The 11,508-nt window shown below is 49.0% G+C and overlaps 1 protein-coding gene across 1 annotated transcript in view; it reads right to left on the bottom strand.

Moving 5' to 3' along the window:
* DNMT3B (DNA methyltransferase 3 beta) overlaps positions 1 to 11,508 on the bottom strand; it is a 73,189-nt gene that overhangs the window by 2,422 nt on the left and 59,259 nt on the right. The window contains 3 exon segments of the mRNA XM_048497166.1: positions 3,149 to 3,267; positions 8,144 to 8,213; positions 8,997 to 9,082. Of these exon segments, the coding sequence (XP_048353123.1) occupies positions 3,149 to 3,267; positions 8,144 to 8,213; positions 8,997 to 9,082 (275 nt within the window).

Raw genomic sequence — 11,508 nt, 5'->3', positions numbered from 1 at the left:
TCTGCTAAGGCATTTGCAATCTGAGATCAAGGAGGATCAAGATTGGGAGCCATAGATCGACTTCTCCTCCATAAATCTGTCCAAGCCCTTTTTAAAGCTATCCAGGTTAGTGGCCATCACCACCTCCTGTGGCAGCCTATTCCAAACACCAATCACAGGGTTGCCTAAGATCATCGGAAAACAGTCTTTTTATATTTTACAATTGGCCATGCTGGGAGGGGCTGATGGGAATTGTAGTCCATAACATCTGGAGTGCCAAAGGTTTGCCACCACTAAACTAAGTGTGGGAAGGGGGAACACTGCATGGGGGGCGGAAAATATAGTATGTGCACCGGGGGCAGTTTGGCCTCTGACCCCATCAACCACCTAAAGCAAGACATAAACAGGATCCTAAACCGCAAGTTAGTATATGCAATCCCAAGATAGCTCAGCTAAGCCTTCTACTGGGAGACCTTCCCAAACAGGAAAAAAAAATTGCAATTAAAAATGTACTGGCCAAAGCACAACAATTCCTTGTGCACACCTGGAAGCAGCTGTACTTTGCTGGCACAGATGAATGTGCACACAAAATATGACATGTGGTATTAAGGGATAAAATTACAGTGTACAGGAAGATCTGTGAAGGGATAACTTATTCTCTGGAGAGTGTTGTGGGTTTTCCGGGCTGCATGGCCGTGTTCCAGTAGCATTTTCTCCTGACGTTTTGCCTGCATCTGTGGCTGGCAAAGTATTCTCAGGAGTTGTTAGCTGAAACATGGCTTCTATTTATTAAGTACTGGCTACCAATCTTGATCCTCCTTGATCTCAGATTGCAAATGCCTCAGCAGACCAGGTGCTCAGGAGCAGCAGCAGCAGAAGGCCATTGCTTTCACCTCCTGCATGTGAGCTCCCAAAGGCACCTGGTGGGCCACTGCAAGTAGCAGAGAGCTGGACTAGATGGACTCTGGTCTGATCCAGCAGGCTCGTTCTTATGTTCTTAACAGACATAAACCAAATGAACAGGGAGTATTTTAAGATATATTTAAATATATGACTGCAAGTTTAAAATTCGAATACAGAAACAGAAGTAGCTCAAGGACGTTGTGCATTTTCTGGGTTGTATGGCCGTGTTCCAGAAGTATCAGGCAAAATGTCAGGGGAAAAAACTACTGGAACACAGCCATACAACCCGGAAAACCCATAACATCCTAGAGATCCTGGTCATGAAAGCCTTCAACTATACAGAAGTAGCTCAGTTAGGAGGTTTTGATTTTCTGTTTTGGTTAGCCGACTTGAATTGTATAACTGATAATGAAAATGGATTGAATGTTTTATTATTTATTAACGTGCACAGTTGGAGTGGAATTTTGCTGAGCGGTATGTATTTTTTTCCCCTTTCTTCACTTTTATATAATTTATTAAATGTTGGTTAAAAAAACGTACGTTCGATTAATAAATTCAATAAACTCTGGGTGACAGGGGAGGTGCATTTAAAACTGACTGAGACCGGACAGGACTGAGTGGCTGCGAGGACAATGTCAAGTATTCTGCGAATGGATATGTCTGTCGTTTGCATTCCAAACATGGGAGGAAGCTGAGCTCACTCTGCAAGGAGGGAAGGGAGGAATATTTTTCGTGGTTTGCTTGTGTGCAGCTGTCCTCCTGCTCCTCCCATTTTTAGCCATAAAGTAGGATCAGCAGGGGTACCTAAGAGACAGGTGTCTTACCTGTCGGCCCCCTTTCCTGGTGGGCCACTGCGAGTAGCAGAGAGCTGGACTAGATGGACTCTGGTCTGATCCAGCTGGCTTGTTCTTATGTTCTTATGTTCCTCCTTCTGCATCCCTGTTCCTCTTACTTCTCCCAACATCCCTCTCTTGTCCTTCTGGAGCTGAAACCTCTTTTCCCGTAATTTAAACAGGAACAGCTCCCTGCCCCCCTTTAAGAACCAGTCCTTATAGTAATTCAAGAGAGCAATTACATCCCTCTGCAACCTCCTCTTTTATTCATTCATTCATTCATTCATTCATTCATTCATTCATTCATTCATTCATTCATTCATTTAGTATGCCGCCCACCCCTGGGCTCTGGGCGATGATTGGACATTTTCCAGATTGGACATTCTGAATTCCCCCAGCTTTTCCTGGTAGGGATTGGTCTCCAAGACCCCTGAGATATTTGAAGGGATGCCATATTGGCGAGGGAGCAAGCTTGTTTTCTGCTGCTCCAGAGACTAGAGCCAGGAGTCATGTGTTCAAGGTGAAGGAAAAGAAATTCCACCTAAACATCAGGAAAAACTTCCTGACAGTCAGGGCTATTCGACAGTGGAATGCACTACCTCGGAGCGTGGTGGAGTCTCCTTCTTTGGAGGTTTTGAAAGAGAGGCTGGATGGCCACCTGTCAGGAGTGCTTTGTGTGTTCCTGCATGGCAGGGGGTTGGACTGGATGGCCCTTGGGGGTCTCTTCCAACTCTGTGATTCTATGATCCTCAATGTTTTCCTCTGCACCCGCTCCGTTCTGGCCGCATTCTTTTTGAAGCGAGGCCTCCACCACTGCACACAGGACTCCAGATGCAGCCCAGAGGTGGGATCCAGCAGGTTCTCACAGGTTCCCGAGAGTAGGTTACTCATTATTTGTGTGCGCCGAGAGGCGGTTACTAATGGGTGATTTTGCCACATGATTTTTGCCTTAGTTACGCCCCTCCTCTCAGCAGTAGCGCGCAGAACTTGAAGCAGTCTGGCAGGAGGCGCACCGGCGTGCGTGGCAGCCTGCGCCTGCGTGCATTCGTTTCCCGCCCAAGGACCGGCGCAGCGGCTGCGTCCTTGCCACAGCCCCGCCCAGGAATGCCCCGCCCCCGGAATGCCCGGCCACGCCCCCGTTGTGCCCCGCCCAGCCCCATTGGCGCTACGCCACAGTTTGAATCCCACCCCCATGGGAACCTGTTCCTAACATTTTTGGATCCCACCACTGGTGCAGCCCGACCAAGTCACCCCAACGATTATGATCTGGACCAAAAACATTGATGGCTATTCCAGCAGCCAGACTCCGCGGCGTCCCTCAGGGTACCATTTCAGGACAGAACACTCTGAGCCAAGCTGTGCCTCTTCAGCTCGCTCTTCTCCCTATTTTTTCCCCGCCTTGCTCACCCTTCACCCCCCTTCTGTCACCTCACCTTTCCAGTTCAGTACACCACAAGTTGTCGTCCTTGCCGTTCATGCGCACCGGGAGCGCCTGGGCTTTCCCCTGCCGGATCGAATTGGACTTTGTGGTGATCGTCTGGACCTTTTTCAACTGAAGAAGAAATGGCAAAACTGAAAAGAGCAAAAGGGGAGTGCCCTGGGCGTCGAGATACAGACACAAAAGGGATGAAGAAGAAGAATTTGGATTTGTATCCCCCCTTTCTCCCCTGCAGGAGGCTCAAAGGGGCTGACAATCTCCTTGCCCTTCCCCCCTCACAACAAACACCCTGTGAGGTGGGTGGGGCTGAGAGAGCTCCGAAGAACTGTGACTAGCCCAAGGTCACCCAGCTGGCATGTGTGGGAGTGCGCAGGCTAATCTGAATTCCCCAGATAAGCCTCCACAGCTCAAGCGGCAAAGCGGGGAATCCAGATTAGAATGCACCTGCTTGAAGGAGGAGAAGGAGGAGGAGGAGGAAGAAGGAAGAGGAGGAGGAGTTTGGATTTATATTCCCCCTTTCTCTCCTGCAGGAGGCTCAAAGGGGCTGACAATCTCCTTGCCCTTCCCCCCTCACAACAAACACCCTGTGAGGTGGGTGGGGCTGAGAGAGCTCCGAAGAACTGTGACTAGCCCAAGGTCACCCAGCTGGCGTGTGGGGGAGTGCGCAGGCTAATCTGAATTCCCCAGATAAGCCTCCACAGCTCAAGCGGCAGAGCTGGGAATCCAGATTAGAATGCACCTGCTTGAAGGAGGAGGAGGAGGAAGAAGGAAGAAGGAAGAGGAGGAGGAGTTTGGATTTATATTCCCCCTTTCTCTCCTGCAGGAGACTCAAAGGGGCTGACAATCTCCTTGCCCTTCCCCCCTCACAACAAACACCCTGTGAGGTGGGTGGGGCTGAGAGAGCTCCGAGAAGCTGTGACTAGCCCAAGGTCACCCAGCTGGCGTGTGGGGGAGTGTACAGGCTATTCTGAATTCCCCAGATGAGCCTCCACAGCTCAGGCGGCAGAGCGGGGAATCAAACCCGGTTCCTCCGGATTAGATACACGAGCTCTTAACCTCCTACGCCACTGCTGCTCCTGCAGGACCGGGGGGGGCGGGGGGGGCGGTGTAGAATTGAATCCCAGCAAGCGGAGAAAGAGATTGACGGTTCTGTGACTGTAAGATTCCCATTCATCTGCGCTGGACATCAGGAATGCACCCAGTTGTGCTTTTCATGTCTGCTCTTCTGTTGGGGTGAGAGAGGGGGGGCTGTTCCCTTTTAACGCTGGCCCTGAAGGTGTCCCGAATGCTAAAAATATCCAGCCAGAATCCAGAGGAAGACGGGCCAGCCGAAAGATCACCGCTGAGTCCTCAGGAATGTGGAAAGGGTCCTCACCACAAGTGATTCATTGTGTATCATCAAGTCGGCAGAATGCTTGACATTTTTTTGCTCGGGAGAGCAGGCTGGAGGCAAACATTTTGCAGACACAAATTGGGTGCAGAGGCTTGCGGGGAGAGGGGCCTTCCACGGATGGGGGGAGGAAGAGGAGGAGGAAGAGGAAGAAGAAGTTGTTCTTCTTTCTCTCAAAGGCTCTTACAGTCTCCTTTCCCTTCCCCCTCCACAACAAACACCCTGTGAGGTGGGGCTGAGAAAGCTGCAAAGAACTGTGACGAGCCCAAGGTCGTAAGAACATAAGAACACGCCTGCTGGATCAGACCAGAGTCCATCTAGTCCAGCTCTCTGCTACTCGCAGTGGCCCACCAGGTGCCTTTGGGAGCTCACCTGCAGGAGGTGAAAGCAATGGCCTTCTGCGGCTGCTGATCCCGATCACCTGGTCTGTTAAGGCATTTGCAATCTGAGATCAAGAAGGATCAAGATTGGTAGCCGTAAATCAACTTCTCCTCCATCAATCTGTCCAAGCCCCTTTGAAAGCTATCCAGGTGAGTGGCCATCACCCCCTCCTGCGGCAGCATATTCCAAACACCAATCACGCGTCGCGTGAAGAAGTGTTTCCTTTTATTAGTCCTAACTCTTCCCCCCAGCATTTTCAACGGATGCCCCCTGGTTCTAGTATTGTGAGAAAGAGAGAACAATTTCTCCCTGTCAACATTTTCTACCCCAGGCATAATTTTGTAGACTTCAATCATATCCCCCCACAGCCGTCTCCTCTCCAAACTGGCGTGTGTTGGGAGTGCACAGGGTAATCTAGTTCACCAGGTAAGTCTCCACTGTTCGAGTGGAAGCAGGGAATCAAACCCGGTTCTCCAGATTAGAGTGTGCCTGCTCTTAACCACTACACCAGGCTGGCTCCCTATGATGGAAAAGATGCGGCCCCCACTTATAAGCCTGTCCTCCATTTGCAATTCATGTCCCCTGCATGAATGTATGAGCATCCTCCTCCATTCCAACAGCGAGCTCCTAAGGAGAGAACACTCCTTAGAACTGCACGGTGAATTGCTCTTAAGAAAGCTCACGCAAGACAGGGTGGCTGACACCAAGATTCCCTTCCTTGTGAGGCACCCCCTTTATTACTTTGTTGTTTTATACCAGTGATGGCGAACCTATGGCACGGGGTGCCAGAGGTGGCACTCAGAGCCCTCTCTGTGGGCACGCGTGCACAGAGTTCATCATGTGGGGGGGGGGGAATCGCCCCACATACACACATCTAGGCTGGCCTGGGCGGCTGGGCACGACATGTAGCTAACCCTGTTCTGTTAAACCCCACTGATTTTCATGGGAAGAACTAAAGCACAATCCTTTACCTGGGAGTAAGCTCGGTTGCTGGCAATGGGGCTTGCTTCTAAACCCTCCTAGGGTTGTGATTCACCCATTCGAAGCGTTGCATGATTGCTTCAAAGCAAAGCCACCGACTATCACCAAGCTTACTCCCGAGTAATGTGCGCCTTGGAGCCAACTGTTTTTTCTAAACTAAAACCTCAGTATTCAGGTTAAATTGCCGCGTTGGCACTTTGCGATAAATAAGTGGGTTTTGGGTTGCAGTTTGGGCACTCGGTCTCGAAAAGGTTCGCCATCACTGGTTTATACCACCACCACCCCCTTTCTGTCTGAGGAGGATCCAAAGCCGCACGCGTTGCTCTCCTCCATTTCATCCTCACAACCCATGAGGCAGAGATCATGTGACTGGCCAAAGATCACCAGCAGGTTTCCATGGCAGAGGGAGGATTTGAACCCGGGTTTCGCAGAACCCTGCGCTCAGCAAATGACAACTAATTGTCAGGCTGTCCTTGAACAGGGTCTTTTTGGTCTTGGCCTTGTGGATCTGGACCCTGCAGGCCTTATTACAGATCCACAGGGCCTGTAAGATAGACCTGTCCTGCCAGGCACAGGAAGAGGTTCTAAATCAGGGGTCTGCAACCTGCGGCTCTCCAGATGTTCATGGACTACAAATCCCATCAGCCTCTGCCAGCATGCTGGCAGTGGCTGATGGGAATTGTAGTCCATGAACATCTGGAGAGCCGCAGGTTGCAGACCCATGTTCTAAATCGTAGGTGTCAAACTCACGACCCTCCAGAAGTTATGGACTACAGTTCCCTGGCAGGGGATGGTGGGAACTGTAGTCCATAACCTCTGGAGGGCCGCAAGTTTGACACCTGTGTTCTAAATAATCTAGCCTCCAATTTCTTCCACCTCACCATTCTTTTCCCTTCCCTGCAGTCTGTCCTCTTTTCCCCTCTCTATGCTATCCTTCCCCCTCTGACAGATCTAGGGGTGGGGTGGTATTTTATTAGAAATGTTTAACTCCCCAGAGGGAATATACAGCGCCGAAAATTAATTTATGTTGTATTATTATTTTAACGCTGTTTTACTGTAAGCAGACCTGAGCCAACTGGAGGAGGAGGAGGAGGAGGAGAAGAAGGAGGAGAAGAAGGAGAAGAAGAAGAAGAAGAAGAAGGAGAAGGAGAAGGAGAAGGAGAAGAAGAAGAAGAGGAGGAGGAGGAGGAGGAGGAGGAGGAGGAGTTTGGATGTATACCCCATTTTTCTCTCCTGTAAGGAGACCCAAGGTGGCTTACAAGCTCCTTTCCCTTCCTCTCCCCACAACAGACACCTTGTGAGGCAGGTGGGGCTGAGAGAGCTCCGAAGATCACCCAGCAGGAATGTAGGAGTGGGGAAACACATCTGGTTTACCAGATAAGCCTCTGCCACTCAGGTGGAGGAGTGGGGAATCAAACCCAGTTCTCCAGATTAGAATCCACCTGCTCTTAACCACTACACCACGCTGGTTCTCAAATAAATCAAAAATCAAATCAGATCTTAGTCTGACACTTTAACTACCATACCACCCTGGCTCTTTCCTACTTCCTTGCACCCTCCCACCTACCCTGTTTCCCTGAAAATAAGACATCCCCGGAGAATAAGACGTAGTAGAGGTTTTGCTGAAGTGCTAAATATAAAGCATCCCCCGAAAGTAAGACGTAGCAAAGTTTTTGTTTGGAAGCATGCTCGTCGAACAGAACACCAGAGCATGCAGCTGTGGAGCAGAAAAATAAGACATCCCCTGAAAATAAGACATAGCGCATCTTTGGGAGCAAAAATTAATATAAGACACTGTCTTATTTTCAGGGAAACACAGTAGCTTTTGGGAAATTGGTTCTCAACCTTCCTAATGCCGCGACCCTTTAATACAGTCCCTCATGTTGTGGTGACCCCCAACCCTAACATTTATCCATTTTACAGATGGAGAACACTGATACAGAGAGTCTTAGGCGACCCCTGTGAAAGGGTCGTTGGACCCCCAAAGGGGTCCCGGCCCCCAGGTTGAGAGCCACCGGATTAAAACCTTCTTGTTATCGGTGTGTTCTCATTTTGGAGGGAAGTGCCGCTGTTAGAGGATTGGATCCACAAGATCAAACCCTCTGTTTTCATTAGGAACTCATTATGTGTGCAAAACTGGCTGTTTGAGAGATCATTTAGACCAAAACGGGGGATATGAATGTTGTATATAAACGAGAGTCACAGAGAAAAGCCTCGGAATTAAGCAACGGATCTTACCTTTGCTGTCCTACTGTACTCTAAGCAGTCTTGGAGTTCAAGTTTATCCGACTTGGACGCTACCAGAGGCCTAAGAACAAAACACATGACAGTCTGAAAGCCAGCTTCCCTTCCCTTATGTTAAAGTCACCAGTAATAGATGTCCAAAGTTCAAGTGATATTCAGCAATTTTCAACGTATGTAGCGTGTTTCCCACTTCTCACTTTTTTTCTTCTTCGTAAGAAGTAATAATATTGTTACATCCCTTAAGCCATAATATAAGGGGGGGGGGGTTTCTCCACAGAGTTGAATTTTGATCGGGCGCCTGTCTTCAGTTTTGCTTGCTCTTAACTTTGTTATTTAAATTTTAAGAAATTGCTGCTATGGAAATTTGTTTTAATGTGGTTAGTTTTAGTTATGTATTTTATGTGCTGTTATTGGAACAGCTGTATTGTGAGCTGCCTCGAGCCCTTTGGGGGTGAGGCGGCCTATAAATCTAAATAATAATAATAATAACAATAATAACAACAACAACAACAACAACATCCTTCTTGACTTTATCATGTCTATATTTGACACAGGAATAAGCACGTGAATGGAATTATGTAGGCAAGACGCCGCCTTATGAATGAAAAGGGACGGGAGTTCTAAGTTGACTAATTCTGAACTAAAATATTCTGAACATTAAAATAATTAAGAAGCCAGTTTTGGATGTGGGCGAAACGTTAGGAGCAAAAACTACCAGACCCCGGCCACACAGCCTAGAAAACCCACAACAGCCAAAACAGTGTGACATTGGACTATAACCTTCCTAATGTCCAGCTGGTACTTTTACACCCATGCTTCTTTGCCCATTATTGCGAGCCCCAATTACCGGTTCATCCCAGGCAGGTTTCCCCAGAAATATCGTGCTCTGTGAGCAGGCGAGACCTTGACGGCGTCGACCATAACCGGGTTGCACTGCAGAGGGGAAAGAAGAAGAAGAAGAGTTTGGATTTATATCCCCCCTTTCTCTCCTGCAGGAGACTCAAAGGGGCTGACAACCTCCTTGCCCTTCCCCCCTCACAACAAACACCCTGTGAGGTAGGTGGGGCTGAGAGAGCTCTGAGAAGCTGTGATTAGCCCAAGGTCACCCAGCTGGCGTGTGTGGGAGCGTACAGGCTAATCTGAATTCCCCAGATAAGCCTCCACAGCTCAGGTGGCAGAGCTGGGAATCAAACCCGGTTCCTCCAGATTAGATACACGAGCTCTTAACCTTCTACGCCACTGCTGCTCCTCAGCAAGGAGAAACGTTAAGGAGAAGCATACAATTCCAGGGCCCTCCGCACTAACCTTTTAAAATGTTTTAGGCAGGAAATAAAACATTTAAGTACTTTGATTTAAGTAAAATTTAAGTTACTATGAAGACAATTGCAGTGGCAGAAGTAATAAGGAAAAGGGGACATTCAGAGGTGGGAATACCCGCCTCCAATCAAAGAAGAGAAAAAATAGCAGAGTTGAATATCTCCAGAGGTTTAATTGAAGCACATATGGCTAGGCAGGCTATGCATATCTGGGTAAAGTGTTGACAAATGTTCAGGCCTTTGTATTGTCGAACGCTTTCACGGCCGGAATCACTGGAGTGTGGTGGGGTTTCTGGGTTGTCTGGCCCTGTTCCAATAACATTTTCTCCTGACGTTTCTCCTGCATCTGTAGCTGACATCTTCAGAGGATAGCTACCATCAGCTCCTCTGAAGATGCCAGCCACAGATGCAGGCAAAACATCAGGAGAAAATGCTATTGGAACACGGCCAGACAGCCCGGAAACTCCACAACACCCCAGTTCAGGCCTTTCTTAGAAAGCTGGAGAATTTCCAAAGTGCTGGAGCTCCCACCATTAACAGGCAAAGAAGAAGAAGAGGAAGAAGAGGAAGAAGAGGAGGAAGAGGAGGAAGAGGAGGAAGAGGAGGAAGAGGAAGAAGAAGAAGAGGAAGAAGAGGAAGAAGAAGAGGAAGAAGAGGAAAAAGAAGAGGAGGAGTTTGGATTTACATCCCCCCTTTCTCTCCTGTAGGAGACTCAAAGGGGCTTACAATCTCCTTGCCCTTCCTCTCCCCACAATAGACACCCTGTGAGGTGGGTGGGGCTGAGAGAGCTCCCAGAAGCTGTGACTAGCCCAAGGTCACCCAGCTGGCGTGTGTGGGAGTGCCCAGGCTAATCTGAATCCCCCAGATAAGCCTCCACAGCTCAGGCGGCAGAGCGGGGAATCAAACCCGGTTCCTCCAGATTAGATGCACAAGCTCTTAACCTCCTACGCTACTGCTGCTCATAAATATGATAGTTGAGCTCTCTTTCCATATTTGTAATTGCTAGAAGAGCACGGATTCGGTATGAAGGCAACAATGAACACTGCAGGTTTATCTGCACAACAAACCCATGTGTGTCATGCGCCAGTTTCGAAGTCATCGCTTCCACTGAACAATTCTGGAAGTCGCCTCTTGGCAAGAGCACTGAAAATCCCCCTGGGCCCACCTATCAAAGAACCACAGCTCCCAGGGCTTCGCTGAGGGCCCCTCCCGCACACACAGAATAATGCACTTTCAATCCACTTTCGATGCATTTTGCCACTGGATTTCACTGTGCGGAATAGCGAGATCCATTTGCAAACAGTTGTGAAAGTGGATTGAAAGTGCATTATTCTGCATGCACGGAAGGAGCCAGAGAGACAGAGGTCGATTCCCCACAGGTTTGACCTAGGTTCAACCTAGGTTTGACATAGGTATTCCCCACAGCCGCTGAGTTCGACACGGTTCCGTCCCAGCTTCACCCCCTCAAACTGTCAAATTCCGACTCCATCAGGGAGGTACAACTTTTTCAGCGAACCTAGGTCGAACTCAGGTCGAAGCCAGTAAAGTGGGGAATCATCGAGGAACTGTTCCCTCCAGTCAGCCAATCACGGTTCAGTGTTTTGGGCATGCTCAGAATGAAAGACTTGCGGAGGGGAAAAGCGTCCCCTTTTTAAACAAATCCTTCTTGTATATGAAGCGATGGCCATACATATAAACAGCACATGTTTACACGCTGCTTTTAGCTACATAGAGCACTGATTTGTGGCTATGTTGCCGTTATGTAAAAAAAAAAACGGACGCACGTTCACGTTTCCATGGTAACACAACAGCCAATCGGGAACAAAGAGCAGAAGAGGCGCTGAGGTGATCCCGCCCTCTGAGCTCAGCTCTGGTGGGACGAACTCGGCTGCTGTGGGGAGTAACAATGGAGTCGACCTAGGTCAGTTCCTTTTCAGGGAACCGGGTCGAATCCAGTCGACTCTGCAGTGGGGAATCAACCAGAGTGAGGCAACGTGCCGCGGAGTTACAACAAGCTCACTGTGATCCCAACCGTGGGGTGTT

Source organism: Sphaerodactylus townsendi, linkage group LG05 (assembly GCF_021028975.2).
Source record: "Sphaerodactylus townsendi isolate TG3544 linkage group LG05, MPM_Stown_v2.3, whole genome shotgun sequence".
Lineage (NCBI taxonomy): Eukaryota > Metazoa > Chordata > Lepidosauria > Squamata > Sphaerodactylidae > Sphaerodactylus > Sphaerodactylus townsendi.
This window is presented reverse-complemented; position numbering and strand designations above follow the sequence as displayed.